Raw genomic sequence first — 21,311 nt, forward strand, 5'->3', positions numbered from 1 at the left:
TTCCTCTAGACCTGAAATTATCAAAAAAGTGAAATCTCGATTTTTCTCAGAAACCATCGATTTCTCATAAAAAATCATTTTTACATAAAAAATAGGAAATCATGGGGTGCATATATCAGTCTTCGATTTAGATCTCTATCTATAACAGCAAAAAAGTTATCCAAACGTTTGCCAACCACTAAAAAAGCCAAATTGTAAATTTACTCAAAACCCATTGACTTTCTAACGTAAAAACCTATGGCGTAAATCAGCAAATAAAGAAAACCACAAATCTACAAATAAAAAAAAACTTAGTATATTACCAGAATAAACTAACGTCACTAAACAAACTAGAAGTGAATAAAATACAACTTTTACAACTTAAGCTACCCTCTTAGTTACATATTAAAACTTGATTTAACCAGAACATTTATACTAAATAAATATAATAATTAATTTATTTCGTAAGCACTCAGGTCCATGGATAATACTTGACTGTTTAAACACTCTCCGGGCTACAAGAAAATATCATTCATTTAAAGAAATAACATTTAAAAAGGAAACGATAGGGACTCACCTGCGGACAAATCCCAATCAAAGCGTCAGCGTGAGAGTAAAACTCCTCTTTTAACGAAATCACGATTATTTGCAAAGATTCCGTTTTTTCGATGATAAATTTGGCCACTTTGCCGATGTTGGTGTTGTCCAGGGCGGCGTCCACCTCGTCCAACACGAAAAACGGGGCCGGTTGGTAGCTGTGGATCGCGAACAAGAGTGCGAGGGCGGCAATCGTCTTTTCTCCACCGGATAAATTCATCATCGGCTGGAACCGTTTGCCCGGAGCGACGCAGTTATAGTTGATGCCGTCCAGATAGGGTTCTTCCGGGTTTTCAGCACCTTAAAACATTCAAGAGTAAGGATGTTTGTTCGTAAAACGTACAGATAGTTATATCGTTATATAGCAGCATTTGAATCGATTTCAAAACTAGTATCAAATTTTTAGTCCGCCGAAATCATGTGTGACGTTTAAGTCGGTGTATTCAGGTTGGAGGTCTTTCTTCATATATTGACCCCATCTCTACAGGGGTTAGAGGAAAAGTAAAAAAAAATAATGCAAAACTTTTGGACTTTTCCGCAAAACAAAAAAAAAGCGCAAATGCCGCGAGAGCGGAATATCATCAAACCGAATAATGTGTTACCTATTTTGCGATTTTTAAATGAGGAATATAAACTTTGGATCAAACGGACTGGGTCGGAGGCACATGGGCCAATTGATTGGCCAGTGAACAGTCCAGACCTGACACCTTTTGATTCATTTCTTTGGGGTTACTTGCAAAATAAAGTTTACGAGCAGGAAAAATTATCACCGATCAATGTTATTATTTAACAAAATCATAGATCATTTATAATTTATACAATTTAGCAGTAAGAGCAGTTATAATATATTGGAAATCAGAGAATTTCGCTCTTGTTACTCTATGACTATGAGGTCATATAAATGGTGTTCCATAGGAAAAAACTATCTATAAAAATTTGACATTTCTAAAAGAAAAAAAATGGACATCGATGCAAAAATGTAAAGTCAAACCCCAAAAGTTTGTATAATTTTATTTTTTACTTTTCACCTAACTCCAGTAGAGGGAGGGAATATATGGGGAAAGACCCTGTACAAAAGGCAAAAATTAAATGCATTTAATCCTATTTAGGCATTTCATCGTCTTTCTAAATTTTAAGGCGTCTTAGGGTCGTAATGACACTTTTCCGGACATGGGTCTCTATACTCAAATGTTTTCTATTCTTGCATTAAATAATTCCTAAAAGTTTGATCCCATAGTTCTGAAATATACAGGGTATATTTAATTAAACAATTTTATTTTTAAAATTCTTTTATTTTTATAATTTTGCTAATGGACCTATTATGTATTGCAGTCTTATTTGATTGAAAATCTCTACCAGAAATTCCATCCTCCCGACAGCTTTGATCTTTATTTGTTTTAAGAGATTTTTTAATCGTCTCCAAGTCTGTGAGAATAGAATAAAAATTTCCACCTGTATTTTCATGTTCATCAGAAAGGTAAAATATGTCAATTCAATAAAAAATTATTATTTCAGCAGATTTCCATAGAATTTATTAGAACTAATGATGGCCTTTAAAAGACGAGATGTCTATTTAATTTGCTAAAAAGTTCAATTAAATCGGTTAATTAATAAGTCTACTCAAAGGTAAATCTAAAAATGGGAAAAACTCAAATTAAGGAATGGATAATAATTGTCCGGGTGGATGACAGTGATGGACAAACAAATGATGCAAGCCAGTTTGCAAGCAAGATGTCCTGATATGGACAGATATGAAGGACATATTGAAAAACCCGAATTTTAATAAGACAGATGGAACGAAGATAAAATAATAATGAAAATGAAGAAAGGCAGCTGAAAGAAATTAACTTTTGAATATATTAAGTGGAGCAATGAGTCATTTGTGGTGTATGCCTTAATATAAATGAGGGATCTTAATTGATTAAAGGAGGCATTTTTTGGACTATAAAGACTCAGTACGGACAGAAAAATTTGGGTTTTTTTAACCATTAAATTTACCTTTTAATATTCTCTTTTATTACAACTAATAATTGCTAAACAAAAAATAAAATAAAAACATTCTATAAAACATTGTTTTTGTTTTTTTGAAACTTATCAAAATTATGCTATCAGAGACAAAAATTAGGAGAGAGATATCAAAAAGCCAAGAGGTGGTGTAATTTTTTTAGGGTTTTTCATTTATGGACTATATGGCTATAAAAATAGTTACATGGGGAATACTGATTACGAAATAGTTAATAATTGGTACATGGAATAGAAATTATGAGAAAAATATTGGTATGAAAAAAGAAAGCAGATAAAATTAGTCATTTACTAGAGGAAATAAGAATAATATATAGAAATTTGAAAAAAGATAGCGCAGCAAGAAGAAGTAATATTAAGAATGTAAGTTAGTTACACTAGATAAACTTAAATTAGAATTTAGACATTTAAGTCGTTCATAAATGGTTCTGAAACAATAACTAAACAAATAATAGACACTATAGAACTCGTTACTAGAGAGTGAAAAATTATTTACAAAATATGTTTTAAAACCTAAACTGTGAGGAAATGCTAAAATTAGGTTAAAACAAACACATACATCTTTTAATAAATAAATTAAAAAAAATATATTTTATTTCCAAAAAAAAATCCTCTTTGGCCTTATCTGTTAAGTTAAATACGGAAAATAGTTTTAATTATAAAAACAACATTCTATATTAATTGATGAATTCGGACGATCACTTGAGGAATTATCAGTCGGTCTCACGTTATCACAAACTGATGGCAATGAGCAAAATTTCAACGTCTTAAGACTTGTTAACAAAATTGCTATTAATACCTTTGCGAACGGATCTCAAAATTTAAGAACAATAATTAAAGCGAGAAAATATTTAAGCTTAAATGACGCTATAAGAGGTGCCAAAGATGAGGAAATATTGCTAGGTGTACCTAGAGAAATGTTTCGAATAGGGGCTAATAATAATTTTTCTCATAGAGGATCAAATAGAACAAATTTTAGAGCTAATGATCAAGGTACACAAGAGGCACTACTCGAAATTTTAATAGAAACGGCGGTAGTAGTAGTAATAATAATAATAATAATTTTACTAAAAATAATTATTCTAATGAAAATAGACCAATATTGTGCAAATTGAAATTTTAATAAAAATGTTTCTAGATCAAGAGGTCCATCATACTTGGAGAGTTAACCGTGTGAGTCATAATGATGTCCAAGAGGGGTATTTCGTGTGTTAAATGATGACTCTGCTAGAAATGAAACTCCCAGTATAAGCAGATAAAACCCATCAAATTCTAATCCACTGTTTTTTCGAGAATTATTAACTGATCCACGGCAAATTAATTTAAATAGTTTGAATTTTATAACAATTACATATGAAGGGAATAACTTAAAATTTTTATTTGATCCTGGTGCAACTAAAAGAAGTATGATCCAAAAAAACACGTAAAAAAGCACCAAAATATAGATTATTCAGATAAAATTAAAATGTAATTTAATTTTAAGTGTGTTATAAGTTTTTAGTGTAAGTGTGTCATAAGTTTTTGCTGATTAATGAGTTTTAGGCGAATTCCCACGGTGTTATAGGATTCAATTTCTTTATTAAATTTGTTAAAAGAATTGGAAAATTAGGAACGATTTAAACGACAAGGAGAATATTGCTTTACAAACAATTTGTGCAAAATAATAGACGTTTTCTTGTTGGATAATAATCCTTTAACAACAACTAACATTCATAGGCAATAAATTTATTTAAAGCCAAATGCCTACCCCTGTATATAAAAAACAGTATAGGTTACCATTTTCTACCGCAAGACGGTATAATTGAAGAAGATAGAACTGAACGGAAAATGGTAACCAAGAGATCTATTCTTGGTTACTTACTACTCGGTTAAGAAAATTACATTTTAACAAAAAATTAAGTAAAAAATAAGAAAACAAACAACAAAGTAGGAGATTTAATTTTACTTAGAAATAATTGGGGAAACAAAAAATATTGAATTTTTATGTGCAATAATTGAGAATAAAACAACGAAGTTCGTTTTAAGATAGATAACAAATTAGTAGAAGTTCATAAAAATACAACAAAAATGTATTATAAGTAGAATAGGTAAGGATTTTTTTTAAATTTTTATGGGAGGTGTAGTATAATAATTTAAGATTATTTTAGAATTAACTTATTCTGTTCTGGTATAACCAGAGTCGAAACTTTTTAGTATTAAGCAATTCTTCTAATATAGATTAATTAATATTGTTATGGAATAGTCTTTTTTTAAATGTTTCCCAGGCAGCCCCTTTTTATAATGAATGTAAGTTATGACAATAATGTTAAATAATAAATTATGATTAAATATATTAAAAATTTTAGATAACTTGATGCAAATGCCCCTGCTTGGACAAATGTCAATAACTTTCAAAAAAATCAATAATTTTCCTGTAATAACACCTGTTTTTAAATCTGGAAATAAGCAAGAGATCAATCATCATTTTAGGTACTTATTATTATTGTTCTATCATTATCTTTTTTCCTTTTTTTTTATCAGATATTTTACAATATGTATAATTTTCCTCCTATTTTAGAGAGATTCATGGCATACAAGCCCCAGATGTACCTTTTCGGGTTGAGGCTATACTCCTTCCTCTACCACTGGGTTAAAACCTATCCTAATAATTTATAAATTTTTGTGTAGAATAAGTTTAATTAGGTTTAATACTAATGTTACATATTAAGAATTAGTTGGTAGTACTATTAAATGAATGTAATGTAATGTAATAAATTAAATAATAATTAAATTGGCAAAAAAAAAATATTTTCTTGTAATTGTTCGTTTATAAATAAATACTCTATTCCATACCTAAAAACGCTTGCGCTCCCTGATTCTGCGCCAACGCCTTATAAATCCCGTCGATCTCATTCGATACGTGATCGAAACAAGCGGAAAACTTCTCGTACCGTTGCAATTTGATCTTTTCAAATGCCTGTTTCGCTTTCCGGTTCTGCTTCCGTAAGTTTTCGAACTCCTCGTTGGTCGATTGCAGTTTCCCTTGGGCCTGTTCCAGTTTTTCCAGCGCTTTCATATTGGGCGCCTGGATTTTTTGCAGGGTGTCTTGTAGCGAATTGATCGCTTTCAGCAGTTTATTCTCTCGCTTTTTGATCTCGTCCTTTTCCTCGAGGTCCTTTAGGTCGTCGGAGAGGGCGTCATAGTCGATTTGGATCCTTAGAAGTATTAAAACATTAGTGTAAAATAACGGGTTACTCGTATAGAACAAGCTTGAAGTGAATAAAGCTCTTATTTTTTATGCATGTAATGGCATTACACCAGTAAAAAATATATATCATGGTTCTTGTTATCTTCTGACAAGATGTTTTTTGCTGATCTGATGAGGCATTTGTAGGCGAAACAAGTAACTAATAAAAATCGTGATTCTATTAGTGAAACTTTTTATTTTACTCCTGTTACAGCTTACTGGCTTTTAACAAATTGTTCCAGTTAAGTGAATTATTTACCTAGAATCCATATTTTTATACAGTATTCATAAGTCTTATCGTTATTATTGAAAAGAAATTACAAAAATATATATGGAGATGAACTGCCTGGAAGAAAATCATTATTTTATTTATTTCAGACAGTTTAGAACCAACTAACTTGATCTTTGTATAAGCCTAATCATGTTTATTAATGTGTAAAGAAACTTTAGCAATAGTGTCGAATTAAACTTCTTTGAACATTGACGAATTCCATAAATTGTATTAGTGTCAATTTTGAATAATAAAAATTTGAATTTTAGTTCAACTGTTTGAAAGAAAATCGTAATTTTATCGACTGCAAGCAGTTCAGCTCTATATTTTGGACAAATAATCGAGAAATTACGAAAATCTCAACGGGTTTATTGTGGTGATTTTAAGTTTCAATCAGATCAACTAATTAATAGAAAAAAAATCAATTTTTCGAATTTTTAGCCAACTGCCTGGAATAAATTAAATAATGATTTTCTTCCAGGCAGTTAAAATTCCAAAAGACAAGCGGGCTGAATCAACTTACCACTTTACTCCTAGAAACCATTCCATATCAAACCACAAACAGGCTCACCCTACCCTTAAAATCCAACGTTAATAGGCTCACCTTATCCCTATAACCTCAAAACGCTAATTATTTCAGTAAATGGACGAATTAGGATTCTAGATTCGAATTCTATACAAAAAAGTCATTCTACCTTTCCAACAACAATTATGACCCCGTTATTTGCAAAACCTGTATAATTAAAGATCCTTGTCGTTAAAATTCAAGAAAATCAGGAGTTTCTCTTAAAAACGTTAGACAAACGGTCTGCATTAACCATTTGATTAAATTTTTGGAATTATTCTTCTATTGCTTAAAAAAAAATTGTTATTTAACTGCCTGAAAGAGAAACGCGATTTTATGGATTCCAGGCACTTTAGGTACCAAATTTAGAAAAATAAGCGGGAAATAAAGATTTTTAGGTGTCAATCGGCTCTGGTGATTTTGAAGTTTCGATCAACGTAACTGCTTTATAAAATTCTAATTTTTGGAATTATTCTTCAACTGACTGGAAGAAAATCGTTATTTCAAATATTCCAGGCAGTTGAGAACCTACTAAGCTCAAATGCCTGAAAGAAAAAAGTGATTTCATGAATTCCAGAAAGGTCCAGAATTAAAAAAAAATCGGAAGTAAGGAGTAGAAATATGGAAAGCTTCAGCTGTAACAGATCATTGTGAAGAAGATCCTTTGGAAATATTATTGGGGCCAATAAAATGAAAAAGAAGTTAGATGAACTTAAACTATATTAGGATTAAAAAAAGATCAATAGGAGTGAGAGTCGTTCATATGTGACAGCGTATATGGATTCAAAGGCCCTTATGAAGTCCACGAAGATAAAATCAAGTTAAATAGTTATAGATATAAGGATCAAGAAATAAAGAAACATATTAGATTAGTTTATTGTTGTGTTAAATTAGTTTAGCTATTTTCTATGCTATTTAATAATTTTAACTTAAATAATTTAGAATTTATAGATATATAGCAAAAAACTCCAAAACCTCATTTAAAAAAGTATCCAAGAGATCCTTTATAAAAAAAAATTAGGTGTCCTCTATAATGCTGTAAAAGAATGACAAAAAATCTTTAATATTTTGGAAATTATATGCAAAAAATGCCCAGGCATAATTTAAAAAATTTAGAATTCCCAAATTCGGTGATTTTGGCGGGTAAAAATGGTTCTAGCACAGCAAGTATTGGACCCACAAAAATGGTTTACGTATGAAATCATTCCTTAAAAAACACACTTTTTTTGAATGAAAACCCCATTTAAGTGGCTCAAGAAGTTTCTGAGTAATACTGAAAAAACGAAAAAATTTTATACAAAAAATACCCTGAAACCAAATTTGCTCTAGTTGCTCTAGCCAACTTGTCACTTAAAATAGAATTTTGCACAAAGGATTCATCTAAAAAGTGCCCCCTAAAACACTCTAAAAGAATTACAAAATTTCCTAAATTTGATGGATCCTGGCAGGCAAAACTGGTTTTAGCCCAGAAAGCATTGTACTTACAAAAATCATTGGACTCGCATATATGAACTTATTCCTTAAAAAACGCGCTTTTCTTGAGTAAAAGCTCCTTTAAAGTTTCCAAGTAATTATTATAAAAGTCAAAAGTTTCATAAAAAGTAACCCGGATACAAAGACTTCGTTTCCCGTTATGCCAATTTTGGCAAAAATCGACGTGTTTTGCATAGAATTCTATCTACTACAAAGGGCCCTATATCATAGTCTAGACTTACAAAATATCTTAAATATTTTGGAAGTTATATGCAAAAACTTCCAGGAACAATTAAAAAATTAAAATTTCCCAAATTTGGTGGATTTTGGTAGGCAAAACTGCTTCTAGCCCTAGAAAGTATTTGACCCACAAAAATGGTTCACATATGAAATTTAGGAAACATGCTTTCTTTTGAGTAAAAACTCCATTTAAAAAAGTATTTTTCTTCTTTTACGCGCTTCAGTTAAGGATTCATTTGATTCAGTAAAAATGAAAGACTCAATTGCCTGGAATAATTTCAAGTGAATAAACAAATTCACTTCAACTGCCTTGAGTAAAAATACTTCATTTTGGACCTATGGGACATTAAATGGTGGAGCGAAACAGCTATCAATTGGAGCTATAATAGAGTGTAGCCATATTATATAGACTTTTTGCAAAAAATTATTTTGAATTTCAAGCAGCAGATTGATTTTAATATTCCATGCACTCTTATTATTTACTCTCCTATTCCAGGCAGTTGAGCTAAATTTTTGTTCTTATTCCTGGCTATTGGAAGATTTTTGGATCAGGCTGTTAAGTCACCAAGTTTTTTTTGAGTCATTTGAGCCTCTTCAGCTATTTGAAATTATCCTTCTAGTTGAAGTCCTTGATTTATCTATTTCAGGTATGAAAGTTGCCAGTTTTCAGGATATTAATGTAATTTTTGATATAATTCCAGGCATCTGCAGCATTCCTCCTGGAATTTTTTTTTAAGGCATTTCCTGCGTATTTGCATTCATTTTATTCTAGGCATTTGAGTCCATTTTAAGTAAATTCCAGGTAGTTCAAGTCTTGATTTATTTATGTCAGACATAGAAGTTTTGATTTATTATAAAGATTTATTTATGTCAGTTTCTAAGATTTTAATGTACTTTTTGATGGAAGTATTAAATCCATAAAAATGGTTTATTTATGACATTATTACTTAGAAAACGCACTTTCTTTGAGTGAAAACCGTATTTAAGGGACACTTACAACAAGGTTTCCAAGAAATCATTAACAACATATATCCTAAAACTAATTTAAGAGAGAATTAATCTAGAAAGCGCCCTCTATTATACTGTAAAAGAATTACAAAAATATCTTAAATATTTCGGAAGTTATATGCAAAAATGTCCAGAAATAATTAAGAAATTATAATGTTCCAAATTTGGTAGATCATGGCGAGCAAAACTGGTTCTAGACCAGGTATTGGACCTATAAAAATGGTTCATATTTGAAATTATTGTTTATAAAAGGCGCTTTCTTTGAGTAAAAACCCCATTTAAGTACCGCAAAAAGTGTCCGAGTAATCCTTGAAAAAACAAAACGATTAAGTGAAAAAATACCTTGAAATCAAATTCGCTCTGGTTAAGTCAATTTCTAACCCAGAGTCGCGTTTTTTATAAGGAATTCTACTAGAAAGTGTCCTCTATAATACCGTGAAAGAATTAGCAAAATATCATAAATAACTTTGGAATTATAAGAGAAAATACCCAAAAGTTCCTAAAACAAATGTGATACTCAGTTTACCTGGCTTCTCTTTCATATTGTTGAGCGGACGAGGCACTGGTATCGGACGTTTGTTGGGATCCCTCGCCGGCATCGATATCCTCCATGTTGCCCACCACCATCGGCAATTCGATATCCTCCATTTTGCAATGCAACAAAATCGCGTGCCGATCACTTTTCAAACCCTCGATTTTCGATTCGATCGAAACGATCGACTTTTGGATCGCCTGCACGTCTTTGTTGATGGTGCCCACTTCCCTCCGTGCCTTACCTAAACAATTGTCCGGATGTATTTTTATCATATTTAGATCTTCATCAAAACTGATAATGTACATTATATTACAAAGAATCATATAAACCACCACAATAAATTACACAATAGCATTACCGATAGATAAAATAGTTGAAAATAAAAATAAATTATGGCATGAGCAATAGTGTCCAAAATTAACTCTAATAAACTTAATCAATTATTGGAAAATGAATCTCTAATGACAATCAAAATATAGAAGAAGTGTCTGAAGTTTTTAAAAATAAACTAATGTCTTACATTAAATTATGAAGAAGTTATTAATTCAAAAAATGACCATAAGTAAGCAATATGATAAAATAAAAAATAAACTAAGTAGTGCAGGCGTGGCTAACACTTGAGTTCCTTAAGGCCCTGTTTTGGGACCCATACTCTTTTTGATATACTTAAATAATATTGGGAAATTTACTCACAACTGTGACATTGTATTGTATGTAAATAATACAGTCTTAATTTTCTCAGCTAAGAGTTGGGTAGATGATAGGTCTTACACATGATTCTTTTATGGTTAAACCAAAATTTAGTTTGCTTACTGGACAATAAAATATCTCAACCAAATGTATGTAAAAGAAATGGCGAATCAGTTTTAAATTCTAAGTTCTTTAGGAGACCAAAAGTTTTCGGACGATAGCACTAACCAGCAATCTTTCTAAATTAGTTGAGAAGTGCATAAAAGCTAGATAAACGAGTTCCTTCAGAAAAACAAACTAATCTCAAATGAGTAATATGGATTTCAAGATAATTACAGAACCGAGGACGCAGTGATTTCACTTACAGAATCTGTTGGTTTAATTAAAGCACTTGACAATGTAACCCATCATATTCTACTTGACAAAATAGGAATTAGGAGCACTGCTAATAGGATGTTTGAATTCTCTCTCAATAGCAGAATCCAAAGACTAAAACTTAATGATACATTGAGTGAAGATACATATATGTAAATTTATTGACTGTAGAACAAGGAGAAGTAATTTGCTTAGCAGATGACACTTTATTAAAGGAAGTAATTGGAAAAGTATAGATACGACAGAAAGCAGAAAATGCCATAATAATCATTAAGACCTGGTTTCATTTTAATTATATGACAATAAATAGGAGCAAATCCATTCGTCTGCTTAAGGTTCAAGTCTAGTTCTCAGAAAAACCTGACTCTACATGAAGATCAATGATTAGGGCATGCTAATTGTAAATGAAACTTAAAAGTTAACGAAATCAGATATCTTGGAGTTATAATCCTTAATTGGAACTCACACATACAATATTTGTCATTTAAAGTTAGAAAACTCATTCATAAATTCTACCAGCTAAGACAGTCCATGAATTATAAATTATTAAAATTAATATATTTATCTCATGTAGAACTTCTTCCAGAGAGAAACACATAAAACAATCATGGAGCCTTTGATTATTACTCAAAAGTATGTTTTAAATATCATTTTAAGAAAACCTTTGTTCGCTTCTACTAATTCACCAAACATATATTTAACCAGTAATAAGATGTAAGTCAAAATACACTTTTTTTCTAAATTTTATTATACATAATGTAAATGCCAGAGCAAGCTCGAATAAATTGGCTCTCACTAAAAATCCAATACTGTCTAAAAGTATCACATTAAATATATAATTTGATACCAAAGAGGTTACAATAAAATAAAAGGAAAAATTAATACTTGGTCAACTGTAATTAATATAAATTGGTTTACCAAATAATTTCTTTTTTGGTTTACTTGCTACTGTTTTTCCAACATAATTTAAAAAGCTATTTTTTTTAAAAGCTTTTCTAAAGCTATTTTTAATTTATTAAGCTATTTTTTATTTTTCTTGGGTTAGTAGATTATACATTAAGTATTCACGCACAGATTGAATCCATAGTGCACATATATGCATGATTCATATGAAATCCACCATATTGTATCCTATATTTTAATTTAATATATGACAAAAACTCTTTCTTATGACTTACTTGCTAGAATCATATAATATACCAAGTACAAAGCAAACATTAGTTCACAACGTAAACATTAAGCTTGTTTTATTGCAGAAAATCAATAAATTGGAATTATATTGAACCAATATTTAAAATGAGATAAGCATCTTAATAAAAGAATTTTTTTTATGAACTAAGATAAAGACATTTTAGAATAAAAATTACTTAGAACTGATCGATTGTTGTTGAATAACAGATTTTAGAACTAATTGTGGATATGGTTTTGTAAATGTTTTATTGTTTCACGTGCTTGTTAAATATCCTTAAAGTAGACTATCATTATTTAAGGCTATAATTCTATTTCATTTTTAGATGTCTCATTTTATATTGTATGTATTTTGATTTGAATTTATATGTCATTACGTACGTTGGTATTTTATTTTTGTTTTTCGTTAAATTGTTAAGATTTATTGGTTGCTTTTGTGTGCTAGTTATCCAAAGGTTAAATGGAAAAACACCACATGCATCTTTTTGCATGGACTGAATTTTTTCACCTTTAACCAAGAATTAATGTTTAAGATTGTAAAATTACCAGCAATTATTGCACATTTTCGAATATTATTATTATTATTATTACTTTATATAGTGTGTCCGGAAAGTCAACGATAATACTGAAGGGGCTGATGGAGCAACTCATAAGCACCCAGAAAAACATAAAATGACCTTAGTAAAAAAACGATGGTTTTCGAGATATTGGCACTTTAGTGGAAGTCACCAAAATCCTACTCTTGGATCAGATTTTCGATTGTCACGCCTTAAAAATAGATATTTTTTAGAATCTCTTTTTAGCTATGCAACACTGAATAGCCATTTTACTGATTAAAGACAAACATTAAACTAAACGGCCAAAAAATTTAATAAGAAATCTATTTTAAAATAAAGTATTACTTATTTTTATTTTTTAAACTTTGAATTTGACCGCTCATACTGAACCGAAAAATTGTACGGCAACCCGGCTAATACCTTAAAGAGTTTGCACATTTAATTTAATTTTAAAATTACCCAATATGTTTTAAAAAAAGCTTTACTGTTATTGTGATCGAGTGAAAGATAAACCTAATCTACCTTATGAACAAAATAAAACAATTTTATAATTATGTTATGTTCAAAAAATATTTTTATTTAACTTAAAAAAAAAATTAAAAATCAAATAATATGTTCGAACTGTCTACCACCAACGCGAATGCAGGCGTGGCATCTTTTAATAAATGACCTATTGATCCATCTTGCATTCCTGGCAGCGTTCAGATCTTGGGCTGCATCATTTATTCGCTGCCGTAATTCAGCAATATTATTTATTGGTCTTGCATAAACCTTTTCTTTTAGGCAACCCCAGTAAAAAAAATCGAGGAGGTTTAGGTCTGGAGACCTGGGAGGCCATAAAATTGGACCAATTCGGTCGATCCATCTGTTGGGGTATGTTTGGTTTAAATACCGACGAACTTCATGGGCATAATGTGCCAGGCAACCATCATTTTGGAACCACATTATTCGGCGACTGGCCAAAGGAACATCTTCTAAAAGAATTGGTAGATTGTTTCGACAAAAATCTAAATAAGCCCGTCCGTTCAAGATACCGGTCCACAAGTTTACTTTAAATCGGTACTGTGACTTTTCTTCTCGATTAGAGTGGGGTTTTTTCCAACGTAAAAGTGTGCAAATTGTGCATGTTCATAAAGCCATCCTTTTTGAATGTACTCTCATCTGACCAGAGTATATTATTTAAAAAATTCGGATCCCTTTGATTTTTTTGCAACATTCTGCGGCAAAATTGTAGGCATGGTTCGTAGTCTCGAGGCAGTAGGCTTTGCACTCGTTGAACATGATAAGGGCATCATTTTCAATTTCTTCTAAAACTTGATCAACATAATCGATACGAGGTCTTCCCTCCCGAACAGGAGCATGAGGCATTCTGCCTTCGGAATATGAGCGGTGAACATTAATAAATACACGATAGTCAGGATATCATTCACCATAAATGAGATGCATGTTTGCATATTCTTGGGCGGTATACGGAAGGGCATAATAAATGATTAACCAATAAAACAAACAGCTCAAAGAACACAGTCCACAGTAAAATGAACTCAAAAACAAATCCAAAGCAAAAGGTAACAGAAACGTTAGGATACAAGCAAAAAAGTCGTTAGTTCACCGAATACTTTAAACAAACTAAATTCCAAAAATGTTTGTTGTTTATTCCTATGGTGATAAGAATTACCTTCGCTCTTGATTTTTTTTTAATTTTTAAGTTAAATAAAAACATTTTAAACATAACTTAAAAATTTGTTTAATTTTTTTTACAATGATATCATAAGGTGAATTAGGGTTATTTTTTACTATAACACAATAATAGTAAACTGTTAAAAAAATATTTACGTAATTTTAAAAAGTAGATTAAATGAGCAAACATTTTTAAGGTATTAGCCGGGTTGCCGTACAATTTTTCGGTCCAGTATGAGCGGTCAAATTCAAAGTAATACTTTATTTTAGAATAGAGATTTCTTATTAAATTTTTTGGCCGTTCAGTTTAATGTTTGTCTTTGATCAGTAAAATGGCTATTCAGTGTTGCATAGCTAAAAAGAGATTTTAAAAAATATCTATTTTTAAGGCGTGACAATCGAAAATCTGATCCAAGAGTAGGATTTTGGTGACTTCCACTAAAGTGCCAATATCTCGAAGACCATCGATTTTTTACCAAGGTCATTTTATGTTTTTCTGGGTGCTTGTGAGTTGCTCCATCAGCCCCTTTAGAGTATTATCGTTGACTTTTCGGACACGCTGTATACATGCCTTGTGGAGTCCATACTAGGATATTGTATGGAGAGGTGTCTATATTAACAGTATTGAAACACTTATTATCGTAATAAAAATACTTCAAAGAAGAAATTTTAGGCATCTAAATGCTTTCTGTTTATAAGATTTTAAATATTCGACATTTACATATACACAGTGCTTCAACCTATATTATAAAAATAATAAAACCTACAGAGACTACCTTTCTTTTCCTTTTTCTCCTTATATGAGCAATTTCTTATGTCAAATATTTGTAACATATTAAGAACCTATGCTTTTTAATAGACTTCCTGTTTCAATTTCATGAACACTCTGCATAAAAGAAGAAACATCAAAAATACCACAAAAGTCCTTTTGTTAAAAAACCCTGAGAATTTTAGAGACGCTCGTTGAGTCATAATCAAACAATTGGAAAGTACTGCGTGCGTTAGTGATGTGAAACAGACGATACGAACTCATTCGAGGAGGTCGTTTGGAACAAAACAACGTTCAACAAAGTTCGGAAAAGTGTGACAGAAAGGCCAGTCACCACCAGGCGCAAAAATTGGATATTTCAGGAACAGGAACTTTTCAACAAATTCTTACTAAAGATTTACTACATCGTGCCTACAAAGTGTCTCAGCAACTTTTGCCAGCAGTCCATAAACAGCGATAATATTTTTGTATTTTAATTATATTCTACATTTTTTTTTCACAAGATTAAGCTCTAAAATCTACAAAATTAAATTTCTAAGTCAAATGGTTGATATATCGGATAAATATTCAAAAAAAAGTCTTGAAAACTTCAAAATGAAACTATATTAAAAGAAATACAATACCTTAAATTCCAGGCATTTTAAATAATGTTTTATATCTTTCCAGGAATTTCAATACTTTTCTCCACGTTTAAACTAGGTTTTTATTATACAGCTAGTTTAAAAATTCATAATTTCCAAGTGTTCATATGGTATCATGTCTTTCAAGCACCTGAAGTAGTAGTCTACAGTTTCTAGTTAAATCAAATCATTTATTTTTAATCTTCAGATCTATCATCATCTTCTATACCGAATAACCGAAGAAGCAAAATAACCATTTTGGATCTTCTAGATCTAGACTAATGTTTTAATTCTGCCAGGCGCTTAAAATAGTTTTCAGGTATTTTAAATAATTCCTCAGTTTATTCCAGACTTTTTATATTTATAGTAATTTTGCCTTCCAGGCATTTGTGTCATTTACAATATGGTTTTATTCCAGGAATCTCAATATTTTTTCTCCTATTTGAAACAAGTTTTATTATACAGTTAGTGTATAAATTTGTGTTTTCAAGTATTTACAGTCATGTTTTTTGAGGCACTTCACGTACCTGCAGTACCTTACGCTTTTGTGTAATTTTTACTGCTATTTTGTTTCTCATAACTCTACTTACACTAGTGACGCGTTTCAACATTGGAGGGCAGTTAAGCGCACAAGTTTTCAATTTCAGACGTACATTGTACCGATGCTCTTAATTTAAAACTTACCCAATTCCTCCTCCATTTCGTCGACCTCCTTTTTCTTCGACAATTTTACCGAGCGCAGCTCCTCGATGTGTTTCAACTCTTTGTCGATCTCGTCCCGTTGTTTCGCTTCCTGTTTCTTCGCGGTTTCCAGTTTTTCTTCCTCGTCATTTACGGTCCTCTCCCATCTGCTCACGTTACTTTGGGTGTCGCGACTACGTTCGAACTCTAAGTTGCTCGTGATGCGGTTGATTTGTTTTTGGAACTCTAGACGTTTCTGTTTGCGTTCTTCTTGGGCTCTGAGCTCGCGGTCTTCGTATTGTCTTATGTTACGAACCCCTAGATATATTGTGATTTTTTTAAGAAAAGTTTAAGAATAATGGACACGGATCAGAATAATAAAGTAAAACGTATTAATCGTCTGTAAGAGTTCTTACCGATTTCGTTACAAAAGTCCGCGAACACGTCGTCCTCGACGGTGTTCATCCTCAGTTTGATCTCTTCGATTTGTTGCTCGCGTTTCTGCATACCGCGCTCGATACTCTCGATTTCCGGACTGTATTTCTTCATTTCCTCTTCGAGGGTGGCGATTTCTTTATTGACCGAACTGATTTGTCTCTCCTGCACAAAAAATGATTTTCTTGAGTATTAGAATAGGCAATTTTTTTTATTAAAGGTAAAAACCCAAAATCAACAGCATCACAAATACATTTAAATAAATTACAAAAGTTCCATGTTTCGCTCGACTAGAGCATCATCCGACCTAAACTCTAATTAAAATGATGTAACCCGAAAAAAGGAAAATTCAACAAAAACTTACCATAACATACACAAAACTTTATCAATTTTCATTCTAATAACATATATTTATTTATTTATTTTACAATACAAGCTTTACAGGTAAATAAATACCCATCTACAAGGCAGGAAAGACCTTCAAATACATAAATATAACTTATGCTAACTAAGAAAAATGTATATATAACTTGTTACAAAAATCTTCTAAGCTAACTAAAACTAACTAAAAAATTACATAAAAAGTAATAAGAGGTATAGAAAATAAGTAACAAAAACGATCAAAACCTAATGTGCTGACTATAAACCTCAATTTTTATTAACGGAAATGGCTATATTATTTACAAAAAATAGCTTAATACAAACTCAGGTTACTTGTGGCTTAGTGTTCAAGTGAGCGACATAAGGCTTCCTTTGTAATATTGAAAATGTCAAAATGAGCATCATTATTGTAAATACTACACATGGTATAAATTGGTGAAAATTTAAGTAGATTTGTTCTAGGAGTAGGGAGATGAAACGTGGTATGATGTCAATTATTGAGACGAGGCACAAAAAAATATAATTTTGACACTAATGGCGGACTATCCATTAGATAATTAAGTAATTTATGCAATGTCATAAGAGCAGAAAAGGTTCGTCGAGTTTCTAGGGAACAAATACTAAAACGTTGGAGCAGATCATCATGTGGAAAACCCTGAGGTGGGTATACATTATCACACTTAAAACATAAGTATTTTAAAAAGCGCCTTTGCACTTGCTCTAGATTATTAATGTGTACATTATAAGCCGGCGACCATATCACCGAAGCATATTCCAATCGCGATCGTACATATGCAAAATATAATGTTTTTATGGCATCTGGATTTCTGAAATCCTTAGTGCTTCTATAAATAAATCCATATGATTTTGACGCTTCTGAGACTACTGTGTCAATATGGTATGAGAAAGACAGTTTGGTAACAAAGTACACTCCCAAGTCTTTAAAAGAATTTGTGCGTATTAATGTAGTCGTATTTAAAGCGTAGTTAAATAATAACGGTTTTAATTTGTTGGTATATGTCATAACATTACATTTAGAAACATTCAACTTTAGACCATTTTCTACACACCAAGCATTTACCAAGTTAAGATTATACTGCAATCTATGACAATCTGCGAGATTTCTTATTTTATTATATAACTTGATATCGTCTGCATAAAGTAAAAAATCGCAATCCAATTTATCACCAATATCGTTAATAAAATAGTTAAACAGTAGCGGTCCAAGCACAGATCCCTGCGGGACACCAGAAACTACATCATAGGAGCTTGACCTTTCGCCGTATAACTCCACGTACTGACTTCTACCACATAGATATGAGCGAAACAATTGAAGAGAGACAGCTGAAAATCCAAAATTACTAAGCTTATCAACAATTAAACTATGATTCAATTGATCGAAAGCCTTGCTAAAATCCAGGTATATAACATCCATCTGTTCCCCATTATCAACTGCCTCAGCAATATTCTGAGTTATAAGCAAAAGGTTTGTGCTCGTAGACCTTCCTTTAAAAAATCCGTGCTGTTGGGGAATAATAATATTTTTGGTTAACGGAAAAACTCTATCGTGAATTAAAAATTCAAAAACTTTACAAAAATTGCAAATTATAGATATAGGTCTATAATTACATATATCGGACTTATTACCTTTTTTAAATACAGGACAAACCTTGGAAACTTTCCATAATGCGGGAATAGACCCCGATAAAAGACAGTTGTTAAACAAAACAAGTAAAGGCTTTACAAGTATATGCCTACAGTCCTTAATAATAAATGCAGGAATAAGATCCGGTCCTGTTGTAAATTTAGGTTTTAATTTGTTTAAAGCATTGAGTACTTCGCGTTCTGAAAAACAAGAAATATTTATATTAAGAGAGTTATTTGGGGTATGATGAGAATTAGGGTGTAAATTATTATTTAAAAAAGATCGTTTAAAGTAGTCAGCGAAGGAATTAACTATTTCAAGGGTGCCCTTTATAGGAGTGTCCTTGTAAAACATATCTTTAGGAATATCTCTTGTATTTTTTTTATTCTTTATAAAACTCCAAAATTTGTTAGGATTATTTATGATACTGCTTTCCACATTTGAAACGTATTGATAGTAAGATTTAGATATATCTCTTTTAGATTTATTGCGTAACAATTTAAACGTGTTTATATCATCGGTTCTTCCATATTTTTTAAATTTGTTGTAATGAAAACTCTTAAGCTTTATATCCCTTATAATACTATTTGTGAACCAAGGTGGAAAATTTCTCCTAGGTATATTAGGATATTTTGGTACAAAACTGTCCAATTCCTTTAATATTAAATCATAAAAGACCTTAAACTGATGCTCCACAGAAACCGTAGCTTCCATAAATGACCAATCAGTCTTTGAAAAGGCATCATATAAATTAGAAAAATTAGCTTTTTTAAAGTTAAATGCATTTTGTAGGTTAAAAAGTGTCTTACGCTTAAAATTCATAGAGTGGCAATATTTTAACGAAATATCAAGAGCAGGATGGTGAGTATCTTCGGTTAACAACGGATCCAAAGATTTATCCACTATGCAATTTTCATTATTGTTTATGACCAAATCAAGAATTCTGTTATTTGAATTTTGTATAAAGTTGCTTTGATTGCAATTAAGAAAAGTTATAAAGTTTTGCAGTATTAAAATATGCTTATCTTGAGAATTGTTACAGTTAACGTAATTAGGTAGATTAAAATCACCCAATATGCAAATATTATTACCAAAAATGCAGTCAAGGGATGTTAGACACTCAAACAGATTTTCCAAAGTTTCAGGAGATACTGGAGGAGGAAGATATACAGCAAAAACTAAAATTGACGAGAAATCTAATACAATCTTAACACCAACAATATCTATACCGGGCTCAAGATCAACACTTTGATTTACATCTATTTTAAAAGCATTAAACTTTTTATTAACGGCTATCAGACAGCCCCACCTCGTGATTTTCCCGTATTTAGAAAATCTCTATCGGCTCGAAAGACATTGTACACAGCCGCAACCACCTCACCATCAGATATTGACGAATCGAGCCATGTCTCAGTAAGCGCCATTAGATCATACCAACACGCAGAGGTGCTATTTAATAAATCTGCAGTCTTTGTTCTCAAGCCACGTACGTTCTGATAATAGATCAAAAAGCGCTTACTAAGTCCGGTACTCGGTGCAGTATAATAATTTTGGTTGCTCGCAGTAGGCGCCATCAATACGGGCGGGGTCAATGCAGGAGCATAGTTCAAAATCGTTAGATGGGCAGGTACAGAAGCAGCACCTTGACCTATGAAATTATCGATTAATTGCTATTGGCCGAGAATATTTGCCCGTAGTTTTGCACACGCATTCTTGAAAACCGAACATACCGATATATCCCAAGCAGCATGATCCGATTTGACAGTGTTGCCACGATTATGAGAATTATGATTAATACAATTAGAACATTTTAATGTGGAAGATTTGCATTCTTTTACTGAGTGATTTTCACTACATCTGGGACAAATTTGAGTTTTAATGCAATTTTTTGAAGAATGGTTAAATTCATTACAGTTAAAGCAGCGATTTACTTCAACACCATCAAATACAGAGCACGCATCATATCCCACAAAAACAGTGCCCACCTTTATGATCCTATCATATGTCGCTCTATCTAATTGAACAACAGCCTGAAATACCTTGTCACTTTTTTTTGTCGTACATATTTTAAAAACATTACATATGGATTCAGAAAAAAATACATCTTTATTTATTTGTTTAATTAAATTAAGAAATTCGTCATTATTATAATTTTCCCTAAAACCTACTATACGAACCCTAGGACTAATTCCGTGAAGCTCCTTAATTTCATAGGAATCAGCTAACTTTTCTTGAGCCATCTCTCTAAACTTTTTGTTTTCTTCCTGACTTTTACAGCCTACGACAATGGAACCATTTTTAACCGCTTTTACTTTGGTTAACTGTAAATTCAATTCCGATGGGTTAATTCGATGGGTTATATCTTCCTTGGTCTTTT

General features: G+C 31.4%; 1 protein-coding gene across 1 annotated transcript in view; it reads right to left on the reverse strand.

Annotated features, from left to right (window-relative positions):
- Positions 1-273: 273 nt before the first annotated feature.
- The window catches only part of LOC126736182 (structural maintenance of chromosomes protein 1A), a 36,312-nt gene continuing 15,274 nt past the window's right edge, over positions 274-21,311 (reverse strand). The window contains exons 13-18 of the mRNA XM_050440421.1: positions 16,890-17,073; positions 16,477-16,791; positions 9,908-10,157; positions 5,431-5,792; positions 557-876; positions 274-494 (exon numbers count right to left, since the gene is read on the reverse strand). Of these exons, the coding sequence (XP_050296378.1) occupies positions 432-494; positions 557-876; positions 5,431-5,792; positions 9,908-10,157; positions 16,477-16,791; positions 16,890-17,073 (1,494 nt within the window). The 3' untranslated portion in view covers positions 274-431. The remainder of the gene's footprint in view (positions 495-556; positions 877-5,430; positions 5,793-9,907; positions 10,158-16,476; positions 16,792-16,889; positions 17,074-21,311) is intronic.

This window comes from Anthonomus grandis, chromosome 5, assembly GCF_022605725.1.
Source record: "Anthonomus grandis grandis chromosome 5, icAntGran1.3, whole genome shotgun sequence".
Classification (NCBI taxonomy): Eukaryota; Metazoa; Arthropoda; class Insecta; order Coleoptera; family Curculionidae; genus Anthonomus; species Anthonomus grandis.